The sequence below is a fragment of the Antedon bifida genome, chromosome 1, assembly GCF_963402885.1.
Source record: "Antedon bifida chromosome 1, ecAntBifi1.1, whole genome shotgun sequence".
NCBI classification, from domain to species: Eukaryota; Metazoa; Echinodermata; class Crinoidea; order Comatulida; family Antedonidae; genus Antedon; species Antedon bifida.
This window is the reverse complement of record NC_136226.1, coordinates 31615366-31635158: the sequence shown is the minus strand read 5'-3', so window position 1 is coordinate 31635158 and position 19793 is coordinate 31615366. Positions and strand designations below refer to the sequence as shown.

Sequence of the window (19793 nt, the reverse complement as noted above, 5' to 3'; positions counted from 1 at the left end):
ATACCTGATCATTCTGCCAATTCTTTTCACAAACTGCCGATACCTTGATTTGTTGAATGTGGCCAGGCCCTTCTTCAATATGTTAATAGTACACGTAGCAAATGATATCAACTTCATTATGTGTTGGCTACTAACACGCTCTATTGCATATTCATCTGACGGAAATCAAAACAGAATATGAAGGCAGGTAACATTAAAGTCGTTTAAATATTTAAATGAAATTAAGGTTTATGAGGAGACGAGCAACAAAATTGAGGCGACTCTCTTTTTGAGATTTGATTGTATTGGAGTTTACTCTCTAGTTATGTATATAACCTCTTTGTTATAATATAAAATCCACGTCTGTTACATGGAAAACAGCCTTATTGTTTCATATAGTGATCTCAATGTCAGTATGGTTGGTTTATGTTTTTTTTTTAATTAGTAGTAGTAGTAGTATTTTAATTTGTATTTATACTGGGTAACCTCTTCAGTCAAAGACTGGTCTCTCAGAGGGCCCAGTTATGATCAGTGGCAGTGTGTAACCCCCTACCTGTCTCGAAAGATGTAATAGGTTCATGAGCTAAATGTGTACACTGGACCTACGTTTTATAGTCCTTATCTGAGAAGACTCGTTCTACCACCAGAACCATGGAGCGAGTGAGCCTCGAACCCTTGCTGATGTTATAGCTACGTAATTACGGTTCCACCGTCTTAAACGCTCAGCTACTCACTCGCTTAGTCTTAGCAAAGACATAAATATTGCATCGTTTGAGACAAGAATTTGTGCGACTCTTCTTAATAACTTACCTGTGTTATCCATTACTAGAACATGTCTAAAACATTTGTCAAATGGAAACTGAGCAAGTAAACCAACTAAGTCATTCTCATTCAGCAACAACCAGTGACTATCAGCATCTTCATCCTAAATTAAAACAACAACAATATTATGTGCTGAAATATGGTAGTGATATGCCCAAATATGGTAGTGATATGACATCATCATGTCCATATATGGGCACATCACAGTTTTTTATGATTCATTCAGATAATGTGATGAAGGTAACTTTGTGTGCCATGAAGAGTTAAGCTCTGTCTACACTATCAAACTTTATGTGACAAAAAAATTTGATGTGCCCATATATGGACATGATGATGTCATATCACTACCATATTTAGGTATATCACTACCATATTTAGGTATATCACTACCATATTTAGGCACATCACACTTTTTTGTCAAACTAGTTTGATAGTGTAGACAGAGCTTAAATCAAGGACAGACATGAGAGGGTCAGGTTTTGTAGGGTTTATTTTTGCTGGTCGTCTGGGTAACTGATTAAAACCGTTTGGTAATTCATTCATTCTTTGATTTCAAATAAATATCCACAGAAAACAAACATACTATACATAACAAAAATAAATAAATATATTCTGAGAAGCATCAGACTAAAAAAATAAATTAATAAATGATTCTGATAGTCAACTCTCTCTTTTCTCTCTCTGGTTTTATGGAAAGTCTGGTATTTAGAATGTGTTTCTAATGCTAAAAATGAATTTGGAACGGTTTGGTCCTCAAGAAAAGTCTGGTTTTGGGAGAGTTTCCAGTTTTCAGAGAGTCTGGTATTGTGAGAGTTGACTGTATGTGTTGGTATAAATGTTTTAAAATGAGGAGTTACAGGGTCAAACATCATTAACGACAATATTCCATACTCACCTCCTCACCATCTTCATCTAGAATGGTCCAGGCAAATGGATTGGTTTCATTTGCTTTGCTCGTATCTGGTGTAAATACAACTTTTAACCGTGATAAAAAGTCTTCACGATGTCTGCACAGAAAAACAAATTTATAAAGCATTATAGTATTATACAGAGGCGATTAAAACAATTTTTTTAAATATAATATATAATCCAATCTACAGACAGTACTGTTTCGATCTTATTAGATCTAGTCAGTACAGCTCAGGTTTCGAAATGATACGTACCGCAGAACTGAAACAATATATAGTCTGAGCCACTTACTGTATGTTGGACATGGTACACTGATTATGAACATAATATACATATATATATATATAATACCATTATCATTATGAGTCAAGTATTCACTTCTAGCAAGGGCCAATAAAAATAATGCTATATGTAATTGTTTCTTGTACCGTTATATCTATGATATTAAATAATAATAATAATGATTTTTGAAAATAAACAAAATATACTTACTTAACAGGTGTCATGAGATAGTCTAACATATCTACAAAATGATCAAGAATGGGACTACCCCATGCTGCACCCCTGTCACTAATGTATCCCTGGGGTGGTGGATGCACTTGCAGAAAACTGGTTGCCCACTGGTCAAGTCCAGCTGGACATCGTAGAAGATGATTTAATATGAACAGATGGTCAGGTATGCTAGCCAGTCTTAGCAATATTGCAACCTAGAAATACCAAAGGAAAGTTGATCATCATCTATTTTACTTATTAAATTAATTTTTAAAAATATAAAGCTCTGTCTACACTATCAAACTAGATTGACAAAAAAAGTGTGATGTGCCCAAATATGGTAGTGATATTCCCAAATATGGTAGTGATATGACATCATCATGTCCATATATGGACACATCACATTTTGTTGTCACATAAAGATTTATAGTGTAGACAGAGCTTTATATAGTATATCTTTTTTTGGAGTCCCAAACTTTACTTATCTTACAATAAATGCAATTGGTATATTGTATGTGGTGTGAACTAACAAACTTCCATATATACACTAATACACTGTTGTGTTGAGTTTTAAGCTCTGTCTACACTATCAAACTTTATGTGACAAAAAAATGTGATGTGCCCATATATGGACACGATGATGTCATATCACTAGGATATTTGGGCACATCAAAATAGTTTGTCAAACTAGTGTAGACAGAGCTTAAGGAATGTAAATGTAGACTCACTAGTCTCTTTAGCCAGCCTCTGGTGACATCAATGAACACCTTGTCCTGAGTAGGTCGTCGTTGGAATGAAAATAAAACAGATATACACTGACGAAGTTGCTCAATCTGTCGTTGATCTTCCGAACTCATTTGACCAATCAGGTGAGCTTTCAAGGATAACAATTACACAATTTAAAAAAATATTTTGAAAAATACATTATAATGATGATGATTACATTGATGATAAACGATGAGGTGATTTGATGATGATTAAATGATGACAGCTGCTGTTGATGATACTAAAAGATGTTGATGATTTAAACAAATATTTTATGAAGCTGATTATTACTTGATAACTATTATGACGTTTTTAAAGTAAATTCAACAATATTCAACCAACTACAGTATTACCTGCCTTCAATATTGTATTTATTTATTTATTATTTTAATCTGGTGGCCATCATGACCTAAAATTTGTCTACAAACTTATTTTGGCCTCCTTCTGCACACTTTTTTTTTATTTGGCCTCCTTCTGCACATTTTTTTTTATTTGGCCTCCTTCTGCACAATTTTTTTTTTATTTGGCCTCCTTCTGCACACTTTTTTTTTTATTTGGCCTCCTGCACCCTTTTTTTTTATTTGGCCTCCTTCTGCACACTTTTTTTTTATTTGGCCTCCTTCTGCACACTTTTTTTTTACTAGTGTAACTTTGTTTTTTCATTGTAAATGTGTGTGCAGAGAAACAATAAAAACAAACAAACAAACCTGTAACAGGGGAGTATTTAGTAACAAACAAACAAACCTGTAACAGGGGAGTATTTAGTAACAAACAAACAAACCTGTAACAGGGGAGTATTTAGTAACACTCTGTAATGTTGGATTCTTTTTAATCAACAGATACAAATATGACTCAATCTGCAGCTGAGATAGTTGAGAGGTGTACAGGCACAGTGAGAGTGTGTCGTGAGCGAATGAACGTATCAGTTTCAACGTCCTCTCTACTTCGCGCAGCTTGGCAGGATTAAATTCTACGGTGGAATACGAGAATGTTTCGGAAACTTTAACTCTATCTGCACATTTACCCTGTAATTTAAAAGTTAAACATTATTATTAAATAATCAGTGTAAGGGAGATAGAAAGTGGGTTAAGGGGGAAAAGGTTTAACAAGATGTAAGATGTGTGTAGAGCATGATTTTTTATTTATTCATATCACCTTATTTATAGAGGGTGACCCTAATCAAGGGGTTCTCTTGATGAGTTATGATAAGTGTCTGTGTGTGACAGTGGCTGTGTGTATACTAGTACACTGTGGTAACCCCCTACTCGTTTCGAAAGATGTACTAGGTTCTTTAAAGTGTACATGAGCCAGATGTGTACACCGGACCTACAGTTTATAGTCCTTATCCAAGAAGACTCGTTCTACCACCAGAACCATGGAGCGAGTGAGGCTCGAACCCTTGCCGATGTTAATATGGCATGGTATTACCTTGTCTTTTATTAATAGATAATTTACCTGTGCATTAATGTATTTTTCTTCCGTTACCCACATCTCAGCAACAAACTTCTTGTAGTCCTTTCTGACACTTTCAATATCAGCAACAACAGCAAGAAGGTTTGTTCGTGATTTGAAGAAGTTTAATAACAATTCATATAGTTCATGACTAGATACATTAGTTTGCTATGGAAGACAAGAAGTTTAATAACAATTCATATAGTTCATGACTAGATACATTAGTTTGCTATTGAAGACAAGAGGTTTAATAACAATTCATATAGTTCATGACTAGATACATTAGTTTGCTATAGAAGACAAGAAGTTTAATAACAATTCATATAGTTCATGACTAGATACATTAGTTTGCTATAGAAGACAAGAAGTTTAATAACAATTCATATAGTTCATGACTAGATACATTAGTTTGCTATGGAAGACAAGAAGTTTAATAACAATTCATATAGTTCATGACTAGATACATTAGTTTGCTATTGAAGACAAGAAGTTTAATAACAATTCATATAGTTCATGAATAGATACATTAGTTTGCTATGGAAGACAAGAAGTTTAATAACAATTCATATAGTTCATGAATAGATACATTAGTTTGCTATGGAAGACAAGAAGTTTAATAACAATTCATATAGTTCATGACTAGATACATTAGTTTGCTATGGAAGACAAGAAGTTTAATAACAATTCATATAGTTCATGACTAGATACATTAGTTTGCTATTGAAGACAAGAAGTTTAATAACAATTCATATAGTTCATGACTAGATACATTAGTTTGCTATGGAAGACAAGAATCATATTTAATAATAATATTTAAATTACTTTAAATACTAATCATTATCAGATGTATACATAATACAAAATAACCAATACCAATAAAATACAGAACAAGGAACTATAAAGTCTAAAACAAAAATGTGTCATTGATAAACTTGTTTTGTAATAATTTACCAATATTTCACAATATCACTTATCAGATAGTAAACATATGGGTTTTAAATAGTGTTTATATATGCTAAAAGCAATGGTTATTACCTTTTTTTAAAAACTCATCTTTTCAACAATTATTTTCACCCTCGATATACCCTTTCATTTCAGTTGTGATCCATATATTTTATGGTCTGTTACTATCATTTTTAATTGGTCATTTTTATTTCATTTATTTCATGCATTACTTTTATTTTTATGTGAAGCATATGGAGGCTATTGGGATTATGCGCTTAAAAGTCCAAATTTATTATTATGTGTGTAAATAGTGTAAAGCTAAATGTTTATGTAGGGTTTATTTACATGTTTGTGAAAACAATCAGAAGATTAAAATTGTTTTAACTTTGTATTTTGTCTGTGTGAAAGGAGATTTAACCTTTAAATTCCTATATAATTGTTGAGGATGCTGGTACTGCAAGCCCCTTTAACATGGTCATTATTATGATAACAATAAAATTGTCATTAATCTCTTTAAACAAAAACAAAGAATCTGACAACATGCAATACATTGACATGAAAGAAACAAATACAAAATTTACCATACAAAGTTAAAGAATTTCAAGAAATGGTGTTTTCCACAGTTTTCCACTTCTCTTATGGCTGTTTTCATTTAGCAATTTTTGTTTATTTATTTGTTATTTTCAATATGTGTGTTGCTTTTAAAATAGATAGGTGATATTAATTAGGGCATTTTTAATTGTAGACAATTACCACTTCAAAATTGAAACTAAATTCAGCAATCATAACCTACAGCCTTATTAAGGCTGTGTTTCCACAGCCAAAAATTAACCGATAATTAACAAATAAACTGCCTGTGGAAACGGGATTTAACCGATTCCACTCGAGAAAAATTAACCGATAATTATCTCATTGAAATCAGATAATTATTGGACAAATGCGATAAATTTTAACCTTTGACCTGAAGGACAAATTGTTGCAATGTAATTGGCCGCATCTGATTGTTTGGTAATGACTGCGCACTTTATTGGTTAAAAAATTAACCGATAATTTTGTTTTTGCTGTAGAAACACGGCCTAACACTTGCGCAACAGTAAATAAATGGTTATTCACTGTCACATCATGCGACATAACAAAAACAAAAATCTCTTTACCTTAACAAAACTGTCAACATAGACATCATGATGCTGCAGCATGGGGTTGAAATAATACTTTGTGAGTTCATCATCAGTGAACGGCATCATGGTTAGGCTCCGTTGCCTCACCAGAGCGGGATACAACCGACTGGATGCCCTCACTTCATCATTCCTTTCTTGCGCAATAACTCTAATCTGCTCGGTTCTTTTAACACTTTCAACTGGAGGATTTGATATTGCTGCAGAAGGATCCATTACAACTGGATTTGTAACTTCTGGTAAAGGATCTAATACCTCTTCAACTGGATGTGGGATTTCAAATGAAGGTTCTGTGATGACTTCTACTGGATGTTCAACATCCTCACTATTTAAAGTGTCTAAACAATTAGTACTCAGTACAGTATTATTATCAGTCTCTGGAGTAACCTCTTTCTCAAAGCTAACTGGTGGAGCAGAAGGCACTAACTCATCCAGTACTACAAGAGGAGTCTCTATTGATACAGGAGGAGCTGTGGCAGTTGCTTCAGGTACATTTTCTACGCTATCTACTTTTAATGTTTCTGATGGGATCACACCATTTTCTTTCAATTTGTCTGGTTCAATTATTTTGTTTTCATTCTCCGCAATCTCTTTATCTCTTTCATGATCTAGTTCCTCTTTACCAATACCTTTATTTGAATGTGTAGCTCCCTCAGGTGTTTGGCTAGTTCCTTCTTGTAATTCTTCTAAGTTGTCGGCTTCTTCTGAAAGAGTCTCTTGTTTCTCTTCCTCCTCGACATCTTTAACAACTTCTTTTTTCTAAAAAAAGAAGGCAAAAGAGAATTTAAACACTTTGTTTCTTCCAACAATTTTCACTAGATCAATTATAATAATATTCAGGATTTTATCGCAACATACATTATATATTATTAAAAATATAAATATATAAGAATTATTTATTATTTTTTTGTATACAAACAAGTAGATTGGATAGCAATTATGCATTGGTCCTACTGAGCATGTGTAAACCAAAGGACACGCATTCAGTAAGTGCTTTAGGGTGACAAGACAAATCACCCTGAAATCAGTTGCATTTGAAATCGGTCCAAAATAAAATGTGAACACACTGAAAATATTTCAACAACGGCTATCATCATTAAACATTTTAAATCCGGATTTTAGGCTATAGCACACCAAAATCTGGGCATGTACAGAAGGCAAAGGGAGGCTGCATTTCCTCAAAGACACATTCCACAAAATATATAGCCTTCTAGGCCTAGGCTAGGCCTATATGAAATGTCAATTATTTATTAATTATAATTTATTGATTTCACACATTATACAAGATATCAACTAGCTTAGGCGGCTTAGGCTAGGCTAGTCGTACCCAGCAATACAAATATATATTAAGCAATGCATGTGACCTAACTAAGCCTAGGCCCAGCCTATTGTAGGTCTGCTCTAGGCCTAGGCTGTCATCAGTGGTGTTACACAATATGTTGAGGGAAAATCCCAAGAGCAGCAGCCGATCACGAAACAGTCAGCTGACCTCTCATCGGTCGGAAAGTAGGCCTAAGCCTAGATACACCAATGATGCTCATTTTGTTGCTTATGCTTATTTCTTAAATAACAAACAATAAATAAGAAAATAGCTAACTGACCATAGCTAACATAAAGACTAATTTTTAGCATAAATACCTTTTTTTTAGTTTTTCGTCGGGCCCTTACTGCCTCTGCCATGATTTGCGATGAAAACTTGTTTGTTTTTGCAATCTATTCTCTCTTGTTGAGGGCGTAAAACATCTCAATTTTTAACTTTAATTTGATACGAAATTGTCGGAACTAATTTACAAAAGTTATATTTGTAAGATTTATATTGAAGATTATTCTTATTTTTCAAATTACACTAAGTTTTCAAAAAACATTTAGTTTATTAAATAAATCAACAAGTTAAATACCGGTAACATTAGTACATTTGGTAGATAAGAATAGACAAACTACATTATGGCAGGTAAATTAATATATAAGGGAGGTAAATTAATATATAATAAATAAATATTTACCTCCATGGAACAATTAATACAATTACAATAATTGCAATAAAATAATTAACAATTTCACCAGGGTCACAATACAAATCAAATTTCAAATGCCCAGGGCCTACCCACACTACGTCAGTATACTATTTTCTACTGTGACTACATTGCGGAACTTCTATTCTCTTTTGTTTTGTCAAATAATAGGATGTTCACGGTTCACGGTTTGTAGTTTTATTGCAATTTAAATAAATTCACGTGTGCAAAATTTAAAATCACGGGTGTATATTAAGTTCCGGCCGATGATGAATACAATAATAATCACGTGTTAAAATCACGTGAATATTACCAATAATAATTACGTAAAATAACAATTTTGATCACACACATTTATTAATATTGATTTAGAGACACCGTTAAGCTCTGTCTACACTATCAAACTAGTTTGACAAAGGTGTGATATGCCCAAATATGGTGTGATTATATGCCCAAATATGGTAGTGATATGACATCATCGTGTTCATATAATGGCCACATCACATTTGTTTGTCACAACCTAGCCTAGCCTAGCATAAAGTTTGATAGTGTAGGCGAAGCTTTAGAAAAGTAAACAATTATAGGCCTAACTCACAAAACTATAACATACAATACACACAGCATAGCATAAGCTACTTTTATATTTTACATAAATATGATTACGTTAAGAAATGAATTTGCTAAAATTATGACCTATGATGTTAAAAAAATGAATGTGTTGAGAAAGAATACGTTAAGAGAAAAATGAATACGCTAAGAAATGAATACGCCAAGACTAATGAATACGCTAAGATATGAATACGCTAAGAAATGAATACGCTAAGATATGAATACGCTAAGAAATGAATACGCTAAGATATGAATACGCCAAGAAATGAACATGTAATGAATATGTTAAGATATCAAGATTATGAAATTTCATTATGAAATGAATATATTTTAGTAATAAAAGAAAAATAATAAGCTACTTTTTTCTTTGTACGTATTTGTTCAATATGAAACTCAACGCCAATTAATAAAGGTAACTAGCCTACAGTAATCTATTTAAATAGGTGCTTCAATTTAATAATGAACATATTGTTATTTTATTTATGATACGATTCATTTCCAAAAATCAAAGTCACTTCACTTACTACTTTAGATACTATGCATAAACCATGGAGTTACAAAGTAGTTACATTTATTTTTATACCTACATGAATAAACTTGCATTGCAATTATAGTCCTTATAACAGGCCTGGCCAAAATACTAGTCCAATCAATATTTCCAATATGTCAGATTAGATTTGATGAATGAAAAATTAATAATAATTTGCTTGCATATTTCACTTGCAATTATTCACTACTTTATTCGATTTTAGTCATCTGACTAAACTCCTTTACGATATGTTAACTGCATTATGACAAAAAAAATGTGATGTGCCCATATATGGACATGATGATGTCATATAACTACCATATTTGAGCACATCACTACCATATTTAGGCATATCAGGTGTTTTTTTTGTTAAACTAGTTTGATAGTGTAGACAGAGCTTTAGGACTGTCTGACAATCATTTGCTACCATATAAATACAATGTATACGTCATACTCGGTTTGTGCAAAAACTCATAGGCCTAGTAGGCCTACATGTTTTTTTATCTGCCTAATCATGGATTTTATCCATGGCCTAATCAAGTCTGTTGACATTTTACCAAATCAACATTCCAGTATAGGGCTACAGCAAATGTTTCACTGAAGGGGGTGCTGCATATGTCCAACGCCGTTTGCCTTTCTTGAGACTCATCTTCTTATCACGTCTCTTCACTGGAATTTTTGTGTTCTTTTTTGCAATATGACTTGTTATCATCTCAATACAAGCATGGTGTCCAAGTTGAATAAGATATTGTTTTAGTTCATTCAAAGCATCAGATTTCACCAATTGCTCCTTCCTACACTTAATTTCCCAATCGTCTAGCAGCAGAATTGTTGGACTACTACTTTTTTGACAATTCTTTGGAGCTCCAATCCATTCAATGAATTTTGCTGACATTCCCATCAACTCTGCAAGGCCTCGATAGTCACAAAATCTGAGTTTAGATTCTTCTGCCCACTGTACTATTCTCAGCACGTCAAGTTCTATTGAAAGTTCCCGACGCATTTCTATAGTTAAAATTGGTCGATTCAGGGGTGAACGTGTGAATTCTTTGAGTTCTTGACACTCATCGTAAAATTCATTTTTATTCTATAAATGGAAAAAATTATTAAATTCATTTAAAATTCTTACTTAATTTGCATACAAAGATATTGTTTAACATGTTGTATAGTCTAATATACATTTTTCGAAAACATTTTCATTTTAAAGCGGCTTTAGTATTTAAACTGATTCTTTTAAAATTACGAAAGCCGCAAAATAATAATATAATATAATAAATAGTCGATGAACCGCAAATCGAACATTCTTAATTAGCGGCAGATAATAATCCTATTTAATATTAATTGTATAGGTGACTGTTATAATTACTAGGACTTTATGGATTACGGGTATACTGAAATACTATAGATTGATTGGATAGTAGAAATCAGTCATACTATTAAACTTACCTCTGATAATAATTGCAACTTCTTTGTACGAGTAGTCTGTGATTCAATTTTCACCCGTGCCATATGAACATTCTTGTCACTAACATTAACTTGAAACTTCAGAAATGCCTCGACGTAATTTGAACGTTCCAAAACAAATTGGCGGTGAATATGTTCAACATCTGCCACGACGTCACCGACACAGAAACTCTTAAAATACAATATTTTTAAAGCATTATGTATTCATTTCTTTTCTTACAAAACACGACCGGTTATCGTGAAGAGGTGGGCCTATATCTTACTTGAATTAGAATTCTACATTTAAAGTGACAGTTAATACATTGTACACAGTAGGCATTTACAATCATGTATAAAACACAAAGTTAAAAAATAATAATAAATTTATATTATTACATAATCAGATGGGTCCGCTTGACAACCTTCACAATCTTTGATTCTTAAAGTAACGTCGTCCTCTTGTGTTCGAAATGAACCAATTTTAACGGGATTCTCAATTTGTTTAGATCTGATTTCCGTTTTGCTAACATCCTAAAAAAATAATGGAGAAAGAGAAAGGGCCTGTTGTTAGTATTAACGGATCCAACATCACTCCTTTCCGTTAGGCCAATACTTCTGAATTCTACCAATATATAATATCAATCGAATTATACTATCATATTATCTTTCTATATTATATGGTATATTTACCTTTAAAGCAGAATGTGTACTGCAGTATACCCTCAACAAAAAGTAACGTTGGTTTTGCTGTTCCAAAAAAGTAGAAACAAAGATAGTTTGTCTTTTATCGGCGGTCGCTGCCTGAATATCCTTATCCTGTACAGCGTTAGCTTGTACTCCTACTTTGATTCCGGTGAAATGATTCAAATGCAACATTATGTTACCATCGTCTTTAAAGAAGAAACCATCGTTTGGGGTGTCTAGAGACCGCCATTCCAAAGGTTTGCCAAGTTTCTGAACACTGAGTTTTACTGAGCTGCTTTCATCATCTTGTGATTTTGGATTTGGGAATCTTAACAAAACTGAGTTATTAAATTGCAGACCAGGAGGGCCGCAAATGATAACATCATATTTAACCAAGTTATAGTAGACTGAATCTGCATACATAAACACATATCCTTCGTCGATGTCTGGCATTGCTCCTGGAGGAATATAAAGTTGAATGTCTCCATTTCTCAGTTCTAGATGACCACCTTCTTCACCAATAAGTCCAATTGTAAACTTTCCATCTCCACTTAAATCTGAAAATGATTGTTCGCCTAAAGACACAAATGGCCGACCGTCCCGTTTCCATTTTGTGTAGATTTTCTCACAACTTTTAGATATCATATTTTCTTGATACTCTACACCTTCACAATTAAATCGTTTTTCATCACAATATCTGCTAAATAGTCGTTCTTCGTCACATGTCTCCTGCTGTGCAGTTGAGCCCACTTCTCCGTTGGAGGTGGTATTGCTGGAAACCTGTGAACTTGCCGAAACAGACATCTTAAATAGTGCTTACGATTTGAGTCTGAATCTTTGAAGTGAAATATATATTGTAGCTTATTTTTAACTTCACTGGGAAAACACCGAGTATGACATAACTTTTCTGAAGCTATAAGTAGAAAGAAAGGTACTTCAGACAGAAAATGATCAGTCAGCCATGACTTTGGTGAATTTCCTGATTACGTAATATCGGTCTAGTCAGTCGTGATTATAACAATGGGGATAGTATAAGACAATAGAGTATATCATTTCACTAGAATTGTTATATAGATTTGTTATATATTAATATACATTATAATATAAAATTAATAAATATTAAATAAAAATGATATGATGATTTAGTTGCTTGTGATGAGAACAAATGGTTTACAATGGTTGAAGTCAATAGGTGTTATGTTTCGGATTATAATACAATGGTTAACATAGGGTAAGGAAGTGAGACAATATAGTTTTTGTAAGATTTGAATTAGTCATAGAGTCAATAAAGATGCACCTGGTTAATTAAAACTAGTTAATTGAGGTTTTTGCTTGATCTAAGCCGACATAATCCAAAGACATAAGTTTTTCGATCCGGATATTATAACAATGACTAAAACATTGGATAAGGAAGTAAAAAATTGTTGTAAGATTTGAATTAGTCATGTACTTGGCGGTATTTTTAAAAAGGGGTACAATAAAAGATGCACCTGGTTTAATTAAAACAACGTAACAAAATAAGTTATTTGATCCGGATATTATAACAATGACTAAAACAAAAAGATAAGAATGAATGAAGTTAAATAATAAGTATGTCTTGATTGAACTTTACCGACAGGTAATTAACCATCTTCCGGATTTGTTAACAAAGGGGAGAAATTGAAAGCAGTGACACGGGTGTTCTACATACTAAAGTTTACTGTAAGTTATCTATACAATTTTAACTTTTTAAATCATAAAAGGAAAAAAACAAAAGAAATAAAAAGGACGCTTCTGATGTCATGCATAAATTAATAAATGGTTACGTTTACAAAAAAAGAATTCTTTGTTTCCTTTTAAAATAAAACAAAAAGGGGGTAAAAGAGAGACGCTACTGACATCATGCATAAATTATTTTATATACAATATTCTGTGTATAATGTTGTAGTCAAAATAGACATTTCAGTAGATCTCTACCAGAATGAATGCCTATAAACCAACAGTTGGTTTCACTCATTCCAAAAGAAAATCCACAGAATGCAACGTACCTTCTGAAAAGGTAAAGGATGACTACACAAAGGAACCAACAGAGGCACGTAAAAGTAATGAAATAGATTTCACTCGGAAGCTAATCAAATCAGATAAGCAGCAGATGATTTCCCCATATTTTAAGTTTCCAGTGCACAAAATATCGAGAGAAAATTTAGATTGTGATTACATTCAACTTCTTGATAAAAGCTCAGCTGATACTTTGTATAAACAATGTGAGGAAGAGATTGAATATTTTACAGGTGATCTTGCAAAGGTGAAAGTGTTTGGTAGATGGTTTAATATACCTAGAAAACAGGTTAGTTTCTCTTTATTTTTTCTTCATGGTTTCATGACGTTAATGTAGGCTACATACTATTACGTTTAAAAAGATGCATTTTTACATTTTAATTACCGGCCTACCGCACTGTTTTCGTTTTATGCAACAGAATAACAGTTAACCAAGCCTACAGCACTGTTTTCGTTTTATGCAACAGAATATTAACAGTTAACCAGAATCCAACTGATTATAATTGTATATACATAAGAGAAACATTTTTAATAGTATGTTTCAACTCTGACAGGTTTCTTATGGTGATACGGGTTTAACATACACATATTCAGGCAATATAGTGCCAGCCTTGCCATGGCCACCGTTCCTGAAAGATCTTCGAGATTATTTGAAAGAAGTCACAGGGTTCTACTTCAATTTTGTTTTGGTTAACAGGTACATATTTATTATATATCTATATATGTTTATATTTGTTATAATTAAATAATGCAAAGCTTCCTTATGGTTACATTGTTTATACATTTTGTACATTTGATTTATTCTCAATTTTACTCTCAAGATTGTATAATTGAACAATATCAGTAATCAGTCTTTTCGTCAACTATTAGAATCTCTCACTTTTTTTATCTGCACAAAACTGTGTTTAATTATGTTGTATGGTTTATTGTTTTTATACTAAAAAGTTAAGTGCAAAAAGGATATTTATTTTCTAGCTTAGATTACAGTACAATTTTTTTATTTTAATTTATGTTTCTTTACTAGATATGCAGACGGTAATGATTCTATTGGTGAACATAAAGACGATGAGAAAGATATCAACAAATTTAGTTCAATTGCGTCCATTTCATTAGGTCAAACACGATTGTTTAGATTTCGCCATGGTGCTACACGTGGAATGAGACACAAAAGAAGTATTGAACCAGTAAATGTTGATCTTAAACACGGTAGCTTACTATTGATGAATTATCCAACTAACGAGTATTGGTACCATTCGCTGCCTAAAAAACCATCCATCAAACTACCAAGAATAAATCTGACATTTAGAGATATTAAAAGATGAGAAAAGGTCAGGATTACTTTAGAACGCAAATCTTATTAGCAACAATTCATGAACAATTGTTCTAAATGTAATAGTTACATGTATTTGTGTTTTATCAAAATGTAATGGTTACCTAGCATACATTATTATTGGCGGCTGTCAAAAACTATTTTTAACAATTCATTTCTTGTATCTTCCTTTTTTATTTATTGTAAAAAATTTTGAAATAATTAGTAGCATGGTACAAGGAATCGGCCCGGAAAAAAATAACAACAACTAATTTAATTCTTCTTTTTCTGTTGAATTATTATTATTATGTTTGTGATGTGTATTGCAATAGATTTGTTTAATGAAATAAGTTAATTATGTTTTGACTTAATTTATGTCAGTGTAAATTTGTAAAAGTAGTTTTCCTATTTTAATTCATGGTAAATTTATTTCTTGACTTAATTTAATTTGTTTTCTGTTCTGTTGAAGTATTATTATTATGTTTTGTAAAGTGTAGTGCAATAGAATGTGTATTGAAATAAATTTTGTTTTTAACAGCAACAATAAAAATGAAATTTGATCTTTGCGTGTTATTTAACTCCTGTATGATGTTTTTCTAATTTATTTATACCAAAAAAAAAACAAGTTTTTGAATTTGTTAAATGTAATTGCAAAAACACAAATGAATGTGATTAAAAAATATTCTGTTTACTTTTTTTTTTTATTTGAAACAGTAGCATTTTTAACAGTAGTTATATTTTATATAATAAGTGATATTACAAAAATAAACATACAAAATGTATAAAGCATAGACTTATTAAATTTAAATACAATTTCTTTATTTCAAAATGAATTTCATTTTCTACGTGTTTTCAATTTTAAATCTTTTAAGAAAGACACAATACGTACTGCTAAAAAAAACGCACACAAAAGAAGACAAATTTGAGACGCACGGTATGTAACGACACTTTCAATAAGAAGGCATATTATAAATGTATTTTTACCAAATTTATAAAGTAAATGGTTATTATTGAGAAATATACATTTTAGATAAATGATAACACATCTAAAATTAATTAGAGAGATCAATACAATATTGTGTTCATGATAATTTGTTTTGATGACTAGAGGAAACATCTGAAGAAATTCAACGAAAAACAAGCGTTAACACCATACCAGTCACTAAGAATGCTACTACTCTGAAAAAAACATCTCCCTTCCTACACAGAAACAAATTCTGAACGAAAATAAAAAAAAAAAATAAAAAAAATTAGTAATCGAAACACGCGCATTATAAATAAAATGAATAATTTAAGAATATTAGTTAAACTACGCACGAACAAAAAACGAAACATACTAACCGATTCATCGTCATTACAAAGTTCAAATAACGAAAACTTTTCCTTGAAAAATCCACAGGAGACACGTTTTACATTTTCTAACTGCAATTCAGTGTCACATTGTGTCGCAACACATGTACATACAACGAGTCCTGTCACAAGTCTGCCGACATTTATTTTTCTATCGCTCATCATTTGTTCTAATACATAATACAGCGCTTCCGAAGAAATATCTTTACACAATTCTAACACATTAAATTTGTTTTCCAACTCTTTACAAGCACGAATAGTACTCTGGAGGATGGGTGAATCCAAAACAACTAACCCCGTCAATTTATATTCAATGTATGCTAAAACCACTTCCTCTAAATCAACCATAACGCTCGACAAACAATTGATAATGGATGTAATGGTCAAGAAAGTTACAACTTAAAACATTTATTTTTGTTTTTTAAAAAGAAGTTGTAACATAGAAACTAATTTTGTCAGGAAATGTATTTTTATCATTTATGTGATTTATTTGTGTTTAGAAAGTTACAACATTAACATTTAATTTGGTCAAAAATGTGAATATACGGAGCCGATTGTAATTTTTAATCCTTAGTATAGTGAGAGATTTTATAAACAAAAAAAGAGCGAACGGAAATTAATGATTGCAGATTAGACATATAGAAATGGATTGAAATTGGAAATCCACATGATCAAAGAAAAGAAACCCATTGTTTCGACAGAAGCTAATGACATTTACAAAGGATGACACAGTTTGAATAGAGTAATTACCGTATAACATAATTAAATTTTACACCACCAATACTACCGGGGTGTTTAGGATCGTAATATACTTTTCTTAAGTACTCATCCATACTCATTACCCTCAATCACCCAAATGAAAACTTAAAAAATAAATCAAATACTTAAATAACACGCAAAGATCAAATTTCATTTTCGTTGTTGCTTTTAAAAGAAAAAACACAACCTTTATTTTAACACACATTCTATTTCAATATATTTTACAACCATAATAATAATAAATTTACCGAAAAGAAATAAGAATTATAAAAATATATAACATTAATTAAAAAAAAGTGTTAAAATAATATTTAAATTTGTACAAATTACAATTGGTTAAGAATCTTATTAAAAAGTTCTGAATCATTTGTAATCAACTTTATGGCTTTATCGAACGCATCAACATTGATACAACGTAAATGAAAGTAGTTTAGTGCCCATTCAAAATGGGTAGCGCTATTGTCCACAAGTTTCAATGCCAGAATTGGTCGAAAAAATGTTAGCAGTTGTTCATATCTTGAGCCGTGAAAGTTATAACGTTCAACCATGTCATTCAGAATAAATATAAATTCTTCTATGAAAACCTTCTCAATTGTTCTCATTATTTCATTGTACTCAAGTTCGGTAGTTTCTTTCTTAATCTCCACCTCCAGCACAGGGTTCAGGTACTCCTATTTTATTGTAATTATTTATTTATTTATTTTATTTTCCTTTCACTTAAAATAAAATACAGAAGTGGTTATCGCGGTGATATAAATAAATTTATTTTTCTCTGTTCATAATTAAACAAATTTACAACTGAAAACACCTGTGCATGCTTTAAAAAAAAAAATGAATTCTGTCGTTAGATGTTAATTTTTTTTTTTTTTTACTTATTCTTAGGATTTTAAATTCAAGTAAATTAGTTCAGTAGTTAGTTATTAGTTTAAGTTATAATTATTTGTATTTATATTTTTTTAAGTAAGATGATCACTTGAACGTTGAACTTATCTATTAGTACTCATTTTTAAGTTCTAGAATCACGGACCAAAACAAGTTACCAGAATGACAATGACGATTGGTTAAAACAGTTCCCGTAATTACAATGCAATCTTTTGGAAAAACGGAATGATGATTTAAATTCAATGACATTGGAGAAGCTACTTAATGAAACAAAAGGAACACAGCGCTTTTCACTGTATATAACTCTCGATTATTTTGTAATATTTACCTCATTCTACAACGCTACAGAGCTCGACAAGACAGACCAAAAACCAACAACTAGTTACTATGGGTTCCGTGATTGAAATCATTGATCTTACTATGGACTCTGATGTCGAAGAAGAAGTTATATATATAAGCAGTGATTCAGAATTTGAAGACGAAGACATACTAGCTATGACTGGTGCCTATTTTACAGCAGAGGAGCAGGGAGATAAGAGGGAAGATATGGCCGGGGATATGACGTTTTTATTGGCGATTCAACCCCCACCTCCAATGAACGTTGATTTAAAAAATGTATCTAATACTGAAGAAGACGAATATTATAGATCGAGAATAATTTCTGAAGAGGAGAGAATTGTATATGACGACACGTCATCGGTAGGTGACTACCACCTATTTCTGGCAAGAAAAGCCGATGTAGAAGATGAGGTACAAGATGAGGTGTTTACGGATACACAGATACAGAACAGAAACAAAGCACAATGGTCAGGGGCAACTGACTCTTTGAGTTATAGTAATTGTTTTGCTTTAGTTACCCCTTGTCAATAGCTTCTGTCGAAACAATGGGTTTCTTTTCTTTGATCATGTGGATTTCCAATTTCAATCCATTTCTATATGTCTAATCTGCAATCATTAATTTCCGTTCGCTCTTTTTTTGTTTATAAAATCTCTCACTATACTAAGGATTAAAAATTACAATCGGCTCCGTATATTCACATTTTTGACCAAATTAAATGTTAATGTTGTAACTTTCTAAACACAAATAAATCACATAAATGATAAAAATACATTTCCTGACAAAATTAGTTTCTATGTTACAACTTCTTTTTAAAAAACAAAAATAAATGTTTTAAGTTGTAACTTTCTTGACCATTACATCCATTATCAATTGTTTGTCGAGCGTTATGGTTGATTTAGAGGAAGTGGTTTTAGCATACATTGAATATAAATTGACGGGGTTAGTTGTTTTGGATTCACCCATCCTCCAGAGTACTATTCGTGCTTGTAAAGAGTTGGAAAACAAATTTAATGTGTTAGAATTGTGTAAAGATATTTCTTCGGAAGCGCTGTATTATGTATTAGAACAAATGATGAGCGATAGAAAAATAAATGTCGGCAGACTTGTGACAGGACTCGTTGTATGTACATGTGTTGCGACACAATGTGACACTGAATTGCAGTTAGAAAATGTAAAACGTGTCTCCTGTGGATTTTTCAAGGAAAAGTTTTCGTTATTTGAACTTTGTAATGACGATGAATCGGTTAGTATGTTTCGTTTTTTGTTCGTGCGTAGTTTAACTAATATTCTTAAATTATTC

General features: G+C 31.8%; 3 protein-coding genes across 6 annotated transcripts in view; 1 reads left to right on the top strand and 2 right to left on the bottom strand.

Annotated features, from left to right (window-relative positions):
* LOC144850570 (ectopic P granules protein 5 homolog) overlaps positions 1-8232 on the bottom strand; it is a 30207-nt gene extending 21975 nt beyond the window's left edge. For all 4 annotated transcript variants that reach the window (XM_078707870.1, XM_078707878.1, XM_078707886.1 and 1 more), the window contains exons 1-9: positions 8178-8232; positions 6519-7298; positions 4423-4587; positions 3749-3992; positions 2931-3076; positions 2203-2417; positions 1697-1808; positions 790-904; positions 5-155 (exon numbers count right to left, since the gene is read on the bottom strand). In XM_078707870.1, the coding sequence (XP_078563996.1) occupies positions 5-155; positions 790-904; positions 1697-1808; positions 2203-2417; positions 2931-3076; positions 3749-3992; positions 4423-4587; positions 6519-7298; positions 8178-8219 (1970 nt within the window). In that variant the 5' untranslated portion in view covers positions 8220-8232. The remainder of the gene's footprint in view (positions 1-4; positions 156-789; positions 905-1696; positions 1809-2202; positions 2418-2930; positions 3077-3748; positions 3993-4422; positions 4588-6518; positions 7299-8177) is intronic.
* Positions 8233-8638: 406 nt separating this feature from the next.
* On the bottom strand, positions 8639-12639 carry LOC144858711 (uncharacterized). Its single transcript, XM_078714812.1, has 4 exons — positions 11823-12639; positions 11529-11663; positions 11136-11324; positions 8639-10776 (listed from the first exon to the last, which is right to left on the bottom strand). The coding sequence occupies exons 1-4, from the start codon at positions 12618-12620 to the stop codon at positions 10270-10272; spliced, it is 1629 nt and encodes a 542-aa protein (XP_078570938.1). The 5' UTR covers positions 12621-12639; the 3' UTR covers positions 8639-10269.
* Positions 12640-13776: 1137 nt separating this feature from the next.
* LOC144836028 (DNA oxidative demethylase ALKBH2-like) lies at positions 13777-15393 on the top strand. The gene is made up of 3 exons (XM_078691202.1): positions 13777-14142; positions 14408-14550; positions 14878-15393. The coding sequence occupies exons 1-3, from the start codon at positions 13777-13779 to the stop codon at positions 15173-15175; spliced, it is 807 nt and encodes a 268-aa protein (XP_078547328.1). The 3' UTR covers positions 15176-15393.
* The last annotated feature ends 4400 nt before the right edge of the window (positions 15394-19793 follow it).